Source organism: Equus quagga, chromosome 5 (assembly GCF_021613505.1).
Source record: "Equus quagga isolate Etosha38 chromosome 5, UCLA_HA_Equagga_1.0, whole genome shotgun sequence".
NCBI lineage: Eukaryota > Metazoa > Chordata > Mammalia > Perissodactyla > Equidae > Equus > Equus quagga.
In genome coordinates, this window is record NC_060271.1 from 24,946,912 (window position 1) to 24,963,076 (window position 16,165).

Here is a 16,165-nt window from a genome sequence, read left to right on the forward strand (position 1 = left end):
GGCGCCGGCTCCCAGAGCCCGGGGCTGCGGCCGCCGCCCGCGAATAGGAGGCAGCGCGCGGCGCGGGCGGTGCTCGGGGCGGGGGAGAGAGGCGCGGGGGGCGGCGCGGCGAGGAGGCGGCGGCAGGAGCCCGCGCCCGGCCCGGCGCCCGCCCCGCGCTGCTCCGCGGCGCCTTTTCTGCACCCGCCGCTCCGCGGAGCGGGAGCCTCGGCCCTGCGCGCGGCTGCCGCGAGCTGCCCCGCGCCCGGCCAGGCCCCCGCCTTAGGGATGGCAAACTTGCGCCCCGTGGCCGCCTCCGCCCGCGCCGGCCCCCGCTCCTGCTACTGACGGCGCCCAGGTGAGTGCTCGGCCCCAGACCCCAACCTGGTCCCGCACCGAATCCTCCCGGCGCGGTCCCGAGTTTCCGCACCGGCCCGGACGCGGGGCTCTCCCCTAGTCCATCTCTGCTGAATTCTCCCCCGCCCGAACTGAGTTCGTTCAGCACCTACCCACTCCCTTCTCTTTGGGAACTTCCAAGCCCGGGGTCGAGGCCCCCTTCATCTCCGGTGAGTCCCTTTTCCGCCCCCCTCCCCTTTACCCATCTCTGCTAAAGCCCCCCACCCCCACCCGCTCAGAATCCTGACCCAGACCTTACTCCCATCGCTGTCTCGAGTCTGTCTCAGTCTGGATCAGGGCAGTGGGTCCCCACCTTGGTTAGAGCTCCTCTCTCCAACCTGCAGCTCCACTGTGTCTCCCCTTTTTCAATCCCCCCTCCTCGTCTGGATGCTGGACCCTGCGTCTCCCCTCCACTTCGTGGAGTCCTCCCTGTCCCCATCCATGTCTGCCCATAGTTACTGCCTTTCTGCGCTCCGGTACCCAACCATGCTTCCCCTCTTATTTCTTTCCCGATTGCCCCCACCCCCATATCTGCCCAGAGTCCCGCTGTCCCTCACCGATCTCTGCTGCAAGTGTCCTCCCCCTCAGCCTGGACTTGGGGCCGTGTCCCCCATGTCTGCTCCAAGCCCCCTCCTCTCCAGCCGGGATCTCGGCTGGCCTCGCAGCCCTGACTCCCGTGTCCCTCTTTGGCCGGAGTCTATCTGTCCATCCCCCATTTCTCTCCTCCAACCCCCGGGGCATAGAGCCGGCACCAAGCGCACCCTCCCGCCGCCCCCGGGGCTGGCATGATGTGTGTGTCGGGGGGGTTGTAGGCTGTGAAGTTGGCGGCCACTCCCGCAGTCAGCTCGCTCCGAGGGAAGTCCTCCGCGCCGCGGCGGGTGCAGAGCGGGCGAAGGGTCTGGTGTCCGCGGGGGGAGGGGCCCCCGGGCCGAGAGAGACTGCCCGCCTCGCCAGCTGCCGGCCGGGCCCCTGGGCGTCCTCTGGCGCCCCCTGCCCGCAGCCCTGGACCCGCCGCCCCTTTTCCTCCCGCGGGCAACCCCAGGTTTCCGCAGCCCGAGCAGCGGTGGCTGCAGGACTGGCGCTGGGAAGTCCCTGGGGAGAGGAGGTCGGTGGGCGAGTCCGGGTGCCCCCTCGTGCTGGCCGCTATCCGTGCCAGAAGAGTCCTGGTTGTCAGGCCATAGGCTCTAGGAATGGAGTGGAGTGGGGTGGGATGGCGTGCTCATCCCTAGCAGCAATTCAGGAGCCCTTTCAGCCATCAGGCACAGACCAGCAGGACTGGCCCCTGGATTTGAGATGGTCTGGATGGGCTTGTTCGGGCTTGGGCAGGTGTCCCCAGGGAGCCTCTATCTGTCTACCCCATGGCAGTCCCCACTAGGTGGGGGCTGGGGGCAAAGGTGGCCTCTGTCTGACTTGGGCATGAAGTAGGCAGTGTGGGAGTCCCTCTGGCCCTGGGACAGAGAAGGCACCTGGGGAGTGTCCCTCACTCTGACACAGGGCTGGGGGTCAGTGTGGACCCTGTACAGGTATGCCATGGTGGTGGTGGGGGTGTGTGTGAGGGAGGGTCTTCCCTGGACCAAGACTGACCGACAGATTTCCCCCTCTTCCTTCTCTGCCTTCTTTTCTCCTTCTCTTCCCCTCTTCTACCCCCTCCCCCATCACTCTTAAGAAAGGGATAGATCTAGCCTGGGGTGTGTGTGGTAGGCATTTCTGTAACCCACAGTGGGTTTCAGCTGGTCTCTGCCCTCTTCCTCCCGTCCCGGGTCTTAGGTAATGGAGCTGAGTAAGTAGTTAGGAACTCAGCTTTTGGTCAGATGACCTGGGTTCAAAAGCTGTGTGACCTGGGCAAGCTACCTAACCTCTCTGAGCCTCAGTTGGCCCTCTGTAAAATGGGTCAGTGATCACTGCCTCATATAGTTGCAGGGAGAATTAGATTGTGTAGAGCGTCTGGCACCTAGTAATGCTCAACAATGATAGGTGTGTTGGGCTGTTTCTCTTCAAGGCCAAGGTCAGGCCCCTTTCCACTCCACTCCTAGTCCCAGAGGAGAACTGCAGAACACGTTCTAGTGCCTTCACTCCAACCCCCAGGATAATAAAGCCAGAAAATACCTTTAGCTCCCCAGAGTCTCCCCTCTCCCTCACCCATCCTTCACTATCGCAGGGGACTGCTCTGGGGTCAGCTCTGGCCAGAGAGGCATCAGTGAAACCCAGGCCAAGGTCTCTGAGGTCCTGGTTCAAGTGCAGAGGCTGGGGAGTTGGGATAAGTACAGAGACGAAGCCCACCCAAGTCCAGGTCCCCAAAGGCAGGCTGCCAGTTAGGGGGGCCCACGTGGGAAACCAGTTATAGAGGAGCACCTGGGGCACAGAGGAGCCTCTGCCTCCCTCCAGGAGGTCAGAGCCATCAGGAACTTTCCAGGGCAGTTAGTGCTTCAGGTCAGAGTTAGGGCCTGAGGGCCCCAAGAGTTTGAAGAAACCTGGCTTGGGCATGAGTGGCTTGGTGAAGGCAGGTAAGAGGGAGCGCGGGGGCTCCAGTCCATGACGTTCTGCTGGGCTAGAAGTCCTCTGGACAGTGTGGCTGGGCCTGGGTCCCACCGGGGGGTGGCAGCCCCTCAGCCCCCCGCCTGCCGGGGCAGCCCTGACATTGGGGAACAAAAGCTTTTGGTTCCTGTAGCAACGGAGGCTCCAGCTGCTGCAAAGTTCCGGGGAGGCGGGCGGAGGGCGGCTGAGTCACCGCCCCCTCCCCCGCCACCGCGCGGCACCGCCCTCAGGGGCTGGGGGCCGCCCCTCCTCCCCCTCCTATGGTGTGCGAGAGACGCCCCAAGCACCCCTCCGCGGCCGGAGGGACCCTCGAGAGAGAGGCGCAGCGACCTGTCTGCCAGTCCGAGAGGGAGAGGCCGCCCTGGGGGGGTCGCCCCCTCCCCTCGGTCCTGCCCATCAGCTGGAGGGGTGTGCGCCCTCCTCGGTGCCAGAGCTCCGGGAGAGGGGTCCTCGAGGACCCCGCCCCTCAGCCGGTGCATGGGCAGGGGACCCGGAGGCCCGGAGTGGGGGTCCCCGCCTGCGTCTTGGCCTGGGCTCGGCCCCGCAGCGAGCACCCGGGAGGCGGAGGGTGAGTGACGGGCGGGCGAATTGGAGCTGCCAGGTGGATAAACGCGACGGATGTGCGCGCCGCCGCGCCCCCTCCCCCGCCCGCCGCCCCTCCCCCGCCCGCGCCCGGCTACCGGCTCCCGCCGCCCGGCGCCGCTGCTCCCAGCGGGAGGGCGGGTAGGGGTCGATTCCGGGGATCCCGGAGCCCGAGCCCTTGCCCCGAGGTGCCCCTCCCCGCCCCAGTCTTGCCTTGGCCCTGCCAGCTGCTGCAAAAGCCTCGATTCCCTCATTGGTGCAGAAGGGAAGCCCGAGGCTGGGCAGGCCTGTGGGGTCTGCGAGGAAGGGGGCCTGAGTGTGCTTGGGCAGAGGGTGGGGTCTCAGGTTTGCTGGGGGGCGGCAGGCATGCGGTGAAGGGGGGCGCTGAGACGGAGATCACTCCACCCAGCGACTCATCCTTCTCCGTCCAGAGAGGTCCTGAGGAAGGAGACCTTTTGATCGTCCTCCAATTAACCTCCTGACCCAGGAAGTTCTTCCTCAGAGCTGACCTCCCTACCTCTCCTCTCTAGCTCTTGTGCATGCAGGGGTTTGTGGTCTTACTGGGCTTGGAGGTGGCAAAGCCACTCTTGTGGTTCAACCCAAAGAGGCTTCCCAGAGGCAGGGTGAACCTGAGCAGGAGGCAGGGGAGAGTTTGAGAGGTTCTGAGAAGAGGGAGGGGCGGAGGGGAAGGGCTGTGTGAGTGCGCTCCCTGTGCCAGGCTCTGAGGAGGTGTCTGCAATCCCCAGGGCCGGGAGCATGGTCTCCATTCCACAGAGGAGGAAACTGAGGCTCAGGGAGCCCAGTGATGGCTAGTTACCACTTGGGCTGCCTGTGAGGCAAGGATCCTTCTGGGTGCTCTCCCGGGCGCTCTCTGACCCAGCCTGGAATTGGGCTCCTTGCCTTATTTTGTGGGTGGTGAGTGATATAAAAAAGGGGCTCCTAATGTCACAGGAACAATGAGGGTCATGCATACCCAGAGTAACACTCCAGAAGTGGTGTAAAGGGGGTGTCTGATGGAGACTGAGAAGAGGAGAGGCTTGGGCAGGGTTTAGACATGGCTCAGTTCTGGAGAAGCCAGGCTGTGCCTCTGGAGGATGTGGACCTAGTGCCTCTCGATGGGTTGGGGCTGTGGAGTAGGGAGCAGCAGAGGGCCAGAGGTGGGGGCGGGAGGTCTGAGCCCCCAGCTGCAGAACACAAAGGGAGGAGCAGCAGGTCAGATCCAGCCTGACAGGTAGCTGTCATATGCTGAGCCTCAAAGAACCAAATACCTGTTTGCGCCCACGCCAGAGAGTGCGTTTGCATCTCTGTACATGTGTACAAGTGTCTGGCTCTTTACACCCTTGTAGATGTGAGTGTGTGCAACACTGTGTGCACGTGAGTTCACGCATCTGTAGTTTACACGGATCCATGTGCATGTCTGTATGTGCCTGTGAATGCCTGTCTATACGTGCATCTGTGCATATGTGCTTTTGTGTGCATGTCCGCAGGCACAGGGATCTTCAAGCCCACGTGGGCTGGTGTGTGTTGGAGATTTCCCGCCTGCTCTAAGTGGGGGAGGCGAGGCCAGTTGTAATGAGCTCCCACCTCCCCTCCGCGGAGCCGCAGCCATGGCCTGGATTTTTGCAGCCTGCTTAAAAATAATTGGGGGCAGCGGGGGGATTGCATGTCACTCATCATCAGCTGCTGGCTTCGCTGGTGCCGCAGCAGACTGGGCAGACGCAACGGTTTGGGACAGGCATGTTGTGAGGCAGGTAAGGCTAGGGGTCTGGTCCCTTTTTCAGCTCTTGGGGGCAGTGAAGACACAGCCCGTTCTGGCTTCTGCTGAATAACTCCAGGTGGGTCTGTGGGGAAGGGTGGGATGGCTCCTCTGCAGTAAATGGGTCTGCCTTGAGCTTCCTCCCCACCCCCCATTACACCCCAACCCGCGTGTGCCTGGGGAGGGGCCAGTGCTGGTTTGTGGCTAGGGCTGGCACCTGGCTGAGAGTTGGAGCATGCGGGATCTGGGGCAGTGAGGAGCTCTGTAGATACCCAAGGATTGGAATTCTGGGGTTCTAATTCCTGCCCCCGCCCACTATTTAGACTCCTGAGCAGCCAAGGGAATAGCTGCCCCTGGGGAGCAGGTGTGTCTTGGGAAAATCTAGCCACACCTGTGAACTATCCTGTTTGTGATTTAGTTCCCAGAGCTAAAGGCTTGTCCATTGGACCTGAAGCCTGAGCAAGGAACAGGACGGAGCAGGAGGCTGTTGGTGGTAGAGAGAGAAACCTGGGCTGGGGCCTCAGCTCCTGGACTCCAGTCCCAGCTTGGTCACTCTTGTGTGATCTTGAGCAGGTTGCCTCCCCTCACGGAGCCTCATCCTTTCTCCTCTAATGTGGAACAACCAGGCTCTAGGGGCCCATCCAGCGCTGTGACCAATGTGTGGGCATGGAGGAGGGAGGCAGTGTGGATCACTCTGGGCGCAGGGCTAGAAGTGGGGCTGAGCCAGCCCAGGCGCCAGGCTCTGGCTTCCGGACAGCTAGGGTGGAGGCTGGGCAGGCTGTGGGCTGTGGATCTGTCCTGGCCTGGGGGGTGGGAGGGCACCTTCTGGTGCTCCATCCCTCAGCCCTTCTTGTCCCCTCTGGCCTGACTGCCCTGTGTGCCTGTCAGGGAGGGCTTGGGGCCTGGTTGCCCTCCCACACCTCGAGGACATTCACACGTGCTGGGAGTCAGTTTAGTGCAGCGCTTTGCCGGGAGGTAGAAATCAGTGAACTCTGCTCTCCACTCTTAGGAGCTTGAAGATTCATGAGATGAGCGAGCCGGTCCTAGGGAGACAGCAAGGGATGGAGGTCATGACTGGGTGATGCAGACTTTCAGGCAAGGGCTGTGGGAGCTAGGAGCAGGGAGATGGCTTGCTGGGCTCCCTGTGGGTAGCAGGCCCTGAGCCAGGCCTTGGAGGATAACCCCATGGTGGGAGAGGAAGAGGGGTCTGAGGGGAATTACTGCACCCATTTCGCAGATGCCTCTCCCCCTTGTTTCCACTAGGAAATCCACAGCCGCGATGCTTAGGACCTTTCATACTTGCCATGCCCTCCCGTGGGCGTGGCCCAGGTTGTGCGCAGTCCCTGGCACCCTGGCAGGAACTCCTCCCCTTTCTCTCCCACTCAGTAAAGCAAGACAGTGAGAGTGACATTGTTCTGGGAATAACTTTGAATTGCTCTGATTTATAAAAAAGCAAATCGTTGTCAAACATCGCTACTTTGACGATTACTGCTGGATTACATGTGACACGCCTCACAGCTGATCACGACACACTGTGGGTCGGAGCAGCAGTCCTAGGGAATACAAGTTGGGTGGTGGGGATGGGGCTGGATCTGCACGTCAGGCCCGGATGCCTGTGGTTGATGAGAGTGACCGAGGAACGAGAGGCTAACAGTAACAACGACAGCTGGTGTTACTTAAGGGCTTACAAGAGTCCAGGCGCTCTCCTGCGTGCCTCCATTTTACAGGTAAGGAAACTGAGGCTCAGAGAGGTCAAGTCCCTTGTCTAGGATCACACACGTGGACCAGGGTGTCTTAAGAGAACAGCGTCTGAGCCACGAAGCCCACTCTGCAGCTGGCTCCGGGAGGCTCAGCACCTCTGCTGGCTGTGCCTGGGCCGCTGACTGCTCTCTCTCCACAGGGCAAGGGACGTAGGATGACCCCAGCCCGTCCCCTCTTACTGTCTGTGATTCTGTCCCTGCGCCTGGCCGCCGCCTTCGACCCCGCCCCCAGCGCCTGCTCCGCCCTGGCCTCGGGCGTGCTCTACGGGGCCTTCTCGCTGCAGGACCTCTTTCCTACCATTGCCTCGGGCTGCTCCTGGACCCTGGAGAACCCTGACCCCACCAAGTACTCCCTCTACCTGCGCTTCAACCGCCAGGAGCAGGTGTGCGCCCACTTTGCCCCCCGCCTGCTGCCCCTGGACCACTACCTGGTCAACTTTACCTGCCTGCGGCCCAGCCCCGAGGAGGTGGTGGCCCAGGCGGAGTCGGAGGTGGGGCGGCCAGAGGTGGAGGAGGAGGCAGTGGGGTTGGAGCTGTGCGGTGGCTCGGGCCCCTTTACCTTCCTGCACTTCGACAAGAACTTCGTGCAGCTGTGCCTGTCGGCTGAGCCCTCGGAGGCGCCACGCCTGCTGGCGCCCGCTGCCCTGGCCTTCCGCTTTGTGGAGGTCTTGCTCATCAACAACAACAACTCCAGTCAGTTCACCTGCGGAGTGCTCTGCCGCTGGAGTGAGGAGTGTGGCCGCGCTGCCGGCAGGGCCTGTGGCTTTGCCCAGCCGGGCTGCAGCTGCCCTGGTGAGGCGGGGGCTGGCCTCGCCACCACCACACCTCCAAGTCCTCCTGCTGCTCACACCCTGTCCAATGCCCTGGTGCCCGGGGGCCCAGCCCCGCCTGCTGAGGCCGATTTGCACTCGGGGAGCAGCAATGACCTGTTCACAACCGAGATGAGATATGGTGAGTCTGAGCAGGGCCCGGTGGGGTGGGTGTGTCCAGGGGGCTGATGGTGCCCATCAGGCAGACTCTGGGGCCATTCATGGAGTTGTTCACTCACGTCCCCTCTGTGTCCAGCCTTGTCGAGATGTTGGGGTCACCAAAATGGCTTGGGGTCAGATCTCACTCTCAGAGTCTGCAGTCTGGGTGAGATGAATGGGGAACATAAATCAGATAATGCAGCTTGATAAACCCAGGGAGGGGCACCCCCCCCATTGGGCAGTCAGGGAAGGCTTCCTGAAGGAAGTGATACAAGAGCAGAGATCTGAAGGACAAGTGGAAGCCTGCCAAGCCGGAGGAGTGGTGAGGGCGTTCCAGGCAGAGGGAGCAGTGTGCACAAAGGCCCAAAGCTGGCACTGACCGTGGCAGACCCCTGGCACTGCAAGTTGACAAGTTTGCTTGGAGGCTGGAGTAGGCAGGGGGCAGGGATGTGCTCCTGCCCACATGGGTCAGTGATTCTGGCAGTGGCCCCAGGGTCAGGGCAGAGGGAGGCACAGAAGAATGTGCCTGGATGAAGAGGCCTGGGCTTCGAGGCTGCCGTGGAGGGCTGAGCTGGCTCAGCTTCCAGGGTCCCCTGTCTCCCCCCTCTGGGCCCATGTCTTCTGGGACCAAGGCCGCCAGCTGCTAAAGCTTCCTGCTGACTGGGCAAAAGCTCTCGAGCCCTTGAGTGCTGCCTGCTCCTGCTCCGCCCCCCCCAGCTCCCTCCATCACAGCCACCTTCTGCTGACCCTCCTTCCTGCAGCTTCAAGGCCCCAAGCCCCTCAGCTGGATCCTACATGCCTGCTGAACGGTGCTGGCCAGGGACTGGCCAGGTGGCCTGGCAGGCAACAGGGGTCCTAGGTCATGGGGGTGGAAGAGAGGCAGATGGGGGTCTGTTCTCTAGCTCTAGTACTAATAGGAACTTCCCTCCCTTCTCTGGGCCTCAGTTTCCCCATTTGGGATAACGGATGCTGGCCCACCCTTATGTTAAACAGGGATGTTAAACAAGGATGGAAGTCAGAAGGGGAGTCTGGATCTGACTGAGAGTATTTACAAGGAGGAGGGGGTCTCATGCGAGGGCTGCTAGGAGTACTGGAGGAGCGTGCTGGGTCCCCATCCCTGCTTCCGAGACCAGAGCCCTGGAGTCGGGAGCTGCCTTTGACTGTTATCTTGAGTGGATCCCATTTTTTTCCCCATCAGTTTCTTCATCTGTAAAATGGGGAGATATCCCTGAATTAATCAGAGGGCGTCTTTATCGTGGCAATAGCCTCTCCCAATGCTTTGGGAGAGGTGATGCTTTGCCTCCCCATGAGACACCTGGCATCACGCCCATCTGTGGCATGTGCCCAGTGGCCTTGCTCTGGCCTCTCCACTAGGCCGGCTTGGCCTCTAACAGTGGTCGATGAAGCCGTCCGAGTGACAGCCAGGCCGTGGGCAGGTTACAGGCCCTGGAGGCTGGCCTGGGATTTAGTGCCTGCAGGAAGAAATTGAATTTCGCTTCTTTGTCGAACATCGGCGGAGAGCACCGGGCATATATCAGGAGGTTTATGGCTCTTCCTGCCTGGCCACCACTGCCTGTCACTCTGTGGGGGCCTCCCTCATCGTGCTCAGCAGAGGGCAGGTTCTTTTGTCTGGCTCTCCCTGCGGTCCATCGGCCCAGTGGTCTGCAGTGGATGGAGCAAGGCTCTGCCCTCATGGGCGGGCACCATCTGGGCAGGCTGCCATGTGGAGCACAGAGCCAGGAGCAGCCAGCTGGGCTTGACTGAAGCCGGAAGCAGGAACTGGTTGGTAGCTGGGGTGTCTTTGGGGGTCAGAGAGGGCCGGTGACGGGAAGGGCACCACCGTCCCCACCAACATCAGAGCCTCAGCAGGCGCCTCTGGGACTGAGGACGAGTGGAGACTGGATGCTGGTTGCCTCTGGGCATGAGGCCTAGTGTGAACTCTGAGCAGGGAGCCCTGGGCTCCCAGCAGTTCCCAAGCCTGACCTCTGCTCATGCCCCTTGTCCTGCTTGGCATGTTTCCAGGCTGCTCCATGGGGTTGTCTGCAGGGAGGGCTCTCTTGGGGCATGCAGGGGGTGATATAGCATCAGCCATCATAAGTGAGCTCACTTGGCACACTGGCTTCCAGAGCTGGGCTGGCACCGCCCCTTCCTCTCTCCTGGCCGGCAAGAGGCTCTTCATCTCTGCCACCTCCTCCCTTCTGCCCAGCCTCTCTGGGGCGAGAGGTGATAGGCACACGACTCAGTTTGTTCCATGTGGCAGGGGGCATCTGAGGGCCGTGGCATCATTAGGGCCCAGAGTACTCTGTGCCTGGTGGCAGTGTCACCTTTGCCAAGCCCTTGGCCTCAACTTCATGCCTCCCTCACTTCCTCCCCGCTGGGCCAGCTGGACACAGGTACCAGTTGCAGGAGAACCGGCTGGCACATGGAGCTGCCAGATTGAGGATGAGATTGGTGGAGATGGTGGTGAAGGGGGAGAGTGAGACCCTCGTTCCAGCCCCTCTGCCAGGCACTGGGGCAGGGGAGCTGTGCCCGCCTTCTCTGGGACACCCCGGGTAGGATCAACAGCAAGGCCATGTGGGGTGGGGCTGGATTGGTACTGGAAGAAAGATGAGGCTGGGAGCTGGTGGGCAGTGATGGAGCGGAGTGACTGGGTCTGCCTCAGAGCCGAGTGCGTTTGACAAGAGGGTACGGGCGCCTGTTAATTTCACGCAAACTGCCTTTGATAGATCTCTTGTTGTTTTTGGTGAGTTGAGCCATAAATTTGTGCCATCTTGCTGCCGCAATCTGTTAAGTAAGGGGAGAGGAAGAAAGGGAAGAGAGGCAGGAAGGAGCTTGGCCGAGGATTGGCACAGAGGCTGGCTGAGGCCGGGGCAGGAAGGCAGGTCGTAGAGGTAGTGCCAGCTGCAGAGCCCAGCTCCTGGGGGCCGGCCACCAACCTGCAGTTCCTGCCCACTGACCCTCCCATCCGGAGGAGGCACCAGCCAATGAGGATGGCTGTTCAGAGTGATACCCGGGAGCAAGTGTCTCTCACTCTTGCAACCCCCCTCCCTCCTCTGCCACACTCTCTGCCTCCCCCCAGGGGCATTGTCCCACCCTTAGCTGTTTGCTGCTAGCCCACTCTCTCCATCATCCTAGCTCCATTGCTGAGGCGAGGCCACCGGGTGAGCCTGGGGTCTTCTGAGTGGCAGGCCTGGGAGGTAAGAGTGGGTTCAGATCCCCATTCTGCCACTGTTGCTGTGTGACTTGGACAAGGTATTGCCCCTCTGGGCCCCAGGATCCCTGGTTCTCTGTGTGTCATTTCTGTGATTCAGACTCCAGTGACTCCCCAATGTGGCCCAAACTCCTCAGCCTGGTGTTCCCTCCCCGCCCTGGACGCAGCGGCCACCTGCTTTCAGTGTTCCCTGTCATTCTCTCCTGCCCTTTCAACTGGGCTTCTCCCTGGGCCCGGAACCCCCTGCTTTCTGGCCTCCCTGCTTTTGCTTGGGCTGTTTCCCTCACCTGGGATGTCCTTTGCCCTTGATTATCCAGAACGTCCCCATCCTTCCAAGCACAACTCAAGCCCTCTCTCTTCTAGGAAGCTGCCTCTGACCTGTCCAGCCCCATCCTGCACTGGCCTTTCTCCTCTCAGCGCTCAGGCCCTGCTCTCTTCCTTTGGCCAGCCTGTCTGGTGGCAGGAAGTGGGGCCCTACGTGCCTGTGTGGGGCTCCAACATCAGGGAGGCAGTGTCTCTCTCAGGGTGGGGTGGGGGGAGACCTAGCATATGGGATGCGTTTCCTGGAAAGTCCTTCCAGCCTAGATCTGTGCTGCTGGATCTCTGAGTGCTCCATCACGGACGGAGAGTGCGGCACAGACTCCCCAGCCATCTCAGCAGGGACTGAATCCCAGCCATCCATCACACACGTCTTCACATCTTTATCAGAGTAGAGTTTGTGCCAGGCCTTGGGCCGGCTCTGAGTGAATGAGATCCCAGCTGAACCAGACATGCCTTCTGCCCTCTGCGGGGGAGAGTGACCACCAGTGTACACTGGTGGTCAAGGTCACAGGCTGAGGTCACCTAGCCCTGGTTCAAGTCCTGATCCCACCACGGACTGGCTGTGTGACTGTGGGCATGTTTCTTCACCCCTGTTTCATCACCTGTGAAATGAGGGTGGTAGAGCTATCCCAGAGTAATGTGAGGATTAAGCAAGAGAATGTGGGTGAGTGGTTAGCGCAGTGCCTGAGACATGGTGAATCCCTAATAAATAGTTGCATGTGTTACAATTTAGCGTCATAGGGATGACGTACGTGTGTGCCTGATGTCAAGGGAGGAGCAAGAGTGAGGGATTAAACTCCAAAGGGATGGGAAGGCAGACTAAAGAAGGTGATTTTGAGTTGGGCTTTGAAGAGCGAATAGGAATTCACTAGCCCGTGAAATTTTTCCTTAAATCGAATCGCTTTTTAAATGTAGTATATTAAAAAGAAATTTCATACCATAAATGGAAGGAGAGGATCACTTATCTGAAATAGGAGATAACCAAAGAAACAACCACAGTGGAAACAAAGCGACATCATTAAATTCCAGCTCAATGCTTGTCCCTCCTCTCAATTTGTTAGAAAGAGAAATTAGCACGTGCTGGGCATGTGTTAAAGTCTCGGACTTTTATGAAAGATAAAGAGACTATCTTTTTTTTTAATCTTTTTTTATGAAAGATAGACTTTATCTTTCATGCATTTGGAAGGATTAAAAGTAAGGTGACCATATAATTTACCATCTAAACCGGGACATTTTTGAGGTTGTAAGGGGGAGGGGTACTATTAATTATATGAGGGCGACAGGTGCAGACTGGATTGGCAGATTGGCAAAGAGTCACCCTAATTGAAAGAGACCTGGAAAGGGGGTCACTTCCCCAGTCCGTGATCCAGTGTTATTTAACGGCCTGTTTGTGAGCCAGCCCAAGTCATCCCCCACTGCACGTTTTGGGAAACCCCGCGGGAGGAAGGGCTTTCAAGGTAGCAGAGGAAGCAGCCTGTGCAAGGGCATGGAGGCGTGAACGGCCCGGGGCGGGGAGCTGGAAGTAGACTGGTGTTGCTGGACGGCAGCCCCAGAGGTGGGGGATAAGGCCAAGGCTCCACCTGCCGTCCCCAAACTCTGGGACCTCACCCTGCTGGCCGAGGGCTTCCAGGCAGCAAGAAGTTGGGTGCTATGGGGGAGGCGGGGTGAGTCAGATGTGGTTCCTGCTCTCCAGGAGCTCCTGGCCGTGTCGGGGAGGAGGCAGGGACCCAGCCAGCCCTGTTGGGAGGCTGGGCAGATAGGCGAGCAGCTCAGTGAGGAAGTCATCAGAGGGGCACTGGCGTTCTGGCTGGGCATCTGGTCCTCAGAGATATACAGTCGCGTTGGACTGTGGAGGTGGAGCCTGGAATTTTCAAAAGCCACCTCCCTTTGCCTCTGCCCCCTGGGATTCCAAGGCACGGTGGGGTGCAAGGAGCCCTGCTGGGCTGGGGAGCCATGAAGGGATATGACAGAGCCCTCTCTCAAGGGGGTCAGCTCGCGCCTCCTCAGGGCTCGGGGCCAGCCTCAGGGAGGGCTTTGTAAACCACACCACTCTCTGGTGTGGAAGAGATGATTATCGTGGTTATTTTTAACACGTTCATGACAAAGGAGGCTGAGGGGGCTGGTCTGTGTGGAGCCTGGGGGGGGGCAGAGTCTGTGGATCACGGCGTAGCAGGTGCCCGCAGTCCTGCTCACTTGGAGGGAGCCTCTGCCCACCCTGCCTGCCCGTGCCAGGGTTAGACCAGAGTGGCCCCTGTGGGTCGGGGTGGAGCAACCCTCAGGGATATCTGGCCCATGTTTGCTGAATGTCTGTCTTGTGTCTGACTGCTCAGAGGTAGGCCCTCTGTGCAAGAGGGGTGAGAGAGATTGAGGCCCTTCCTCAGGGCCCATGAGAGGGATAAGCCCAGGATACTCACAGCTGCAGCCAGGAGGCAGCCTGGGGTCTATGCCACAGAAGAAAGGACGAGCATACCCAAACCCCTGTGTGGTCAGCCTAGGAAGGCTTCCTGGAGGAGGTGGCATTTGACAAGTAGATGATTTTGGCAGATTGAGGTGAAGGAAGGTCAGTCCAAGAGGAGGGAACACCATTAGCAGATGCATGGAAGGAGGAAAGTATTTGCAAGTTCAAGGGGTAACAAGAAGTGAGTGGCAGCTCCTTTTAGTTGAGAGCTTATGGTGTTCCAGGCGGTCCAAGTCTCTTATTTCCTTTGCTTCTCACGATAAACCTGTGGTAGGAAATCTCATTATTTTCAGTTGCTTTTTAAGCTCAGAGAGATGAAGTGACTTGCCCAAGGGCACACAGCAAGACTGTGGCAGAGTTGGGAATCAAACTTACCTATCTGTCTGGTTCCCAAATCTTTTGTCCTTCCCGCTGGCCAACATGACCTTGCAGTGTGCTTGGCTGCCTGGTGGGGAGGGGAAATCAGGCCTGGACAGGTCCATAGGGCCGGAGCATGCCAGGCTAGAGGTCTACACTGTGGCTGTGGCAGTGGGGAGCCGTGGAAGGTTCTTCCGTAGGGGAGTGTGTGTGGCTGGAGCTGGGCTCCCAGAGGATCACTCTGGAGGATACAGAAGTGAATCAGGCTCACCGTGGGGGAGGGGCAGGTAGATGTGCAAGGGAGCAATTAGAAAGTGGTAGAAAAACAGGATAATAGAGGCAAGTCTGAGGGGACTTGATGGGGCGAGGGGGTGACTCGGGGACCTGTGGGAATTTGGAAAGGCCTCTCTGAGGAGGTCTGAGTTGAGGTGCATTTTGTCAGAGCCAGTGCAGTCCAGTAGAAGGAGTGTGGCCCCCCGAGTCCGGGAGGCCTGGGGTCGATCCCACATCAGCCTATCTCCAGCTTGCGACCTCGGGGATCCCATCCTAATGAGCACTCAGCAAGTTGATGGCGAGTGCACGGTGCCCGGCACGTGGGAGTCGTGCAGCAAACATTTCCTTATTCACAACAAAACAAACAGTGAAGGGGTCCTCAGGGCTGAGCCGGGAGGCGGGTCCTAGGCGGCGGGTCCGGCTGTGCCCGATGCAGGCAGCCAGGTGGGAAAGCTGATGGATCGCAGGATGGCGAGCATCGGAGCCCCTGGTCCAGCAGGCCTGCGGAGCTCACCAGGTGGGACGCCCAGGAGCTCTGGGGGTGTTCACACCCCTTTCTGGACCCCTCCTGGTCCTTGCAGTTCAGCGTTCTTTCAGACTTCCCCTGCCGTGGGCCCAGAGCCCTGGGGCCTGCATGCGGTACATGCTGAATGGATGTTTATTTCAGTAGATAACACTTCTGGTCTTATCTGTCCTCGTCCCCCTTCAGGGAGAACTGGCTTTCACGTGGGGGTTAGATAAATGCTGGCCTCTTCTCTGAAAGAGGTGGGGTGGTGGTGGAGGAGAGAGTGGTCACTGTAGGTCCTAGCTGTGTGCCGTTGGGCTTGTTCCATCCCCTCTCTGGCCCAGCCCGGGAGGCTAGGAGAAGGACTCAGAGCTGGACCTGGGACACGTTCTGGTTTTCAGATAGGCTGGAATCTAGAAACCATCAACACCACCTCTAGTTATATCGTGGGGCTGGCCAGCAAACAGCTGGTGAGTGGTTAGTAGAGGACACGGGGACCGCAGGAAGCCAGCGTGGAGCCTGGCTTCACGCAGCACACGCGGCAGTGTGAGTCCACGACAAGCAGGCCAGGCTGGTTTCTCACGTGGCTGGGTTTGATGGGCTTCCCGGGTGCCAGGCTGGTGGATGGGGGTTGCGACAGACACAGTGATGGTCAAGATGCCAATACAGGAGCTGGATGAGGGGACTCTCGGCTGGATTTGCAAAAGGTGGAAGAGCATCTCCACAGTGTTTGTTAATATATGGGTGTCAGGCTCGGGGGTGGTCTAGGTGGAGGACTGCTGGGCAGAGCTGATGCTCGAGATTACAAATGACCGTTTCCAGTGACCCCCGTGGGGTACAGGGGAAGCTAGGAGCAGTCGTGTTCATCGGTGTCTATTGATATTTCTCAGGGCCTGGTTCTGTGCCAGTGTTCACTGTGGTCAGGAAGATGGCTCACACACAGCCTTCTTTTAAAGGGCTCATGGGTCGGGGGAAAGTTCAGACAGTCAGAAGATGGAACCATCTGTGATGAGAGGGCACAAAGGAGAGGGGACAGCCAACCCTGCCTGGGGAGTGGGGGATAA

General features: G+C 59.7%; 1 protein-coding gene across 1 annotated transcript in view; it reads left to right on the plus strand.

The window, feature by feature from the left end:
• The first annotated feature begins 116 nt into the window (after positions 1 to 116).
• ADGRB2 (adhesion G protein-coupled receptor B2) overlaps positions 117 to 16,165 on the plus strand; it is a 36,580-nt gene continuing 20,531 nt past the window's right edge. The window contains exons 1-2 of the mRNA XM_046662147.1: positions 117 to 337; positions 7,149 to 7,959. Of these exons, the coding sequence (XP_046518103.1) occupies positions 7,164 to 7,959 (796 nt within the window). The 5' untranslated portion in view covers positions 117 to 337; positions 7,149 to 7,163. The remainder of the gene's footprint in view (positions 338 to 7,148; positions 7,960 to 16,165) is intronic.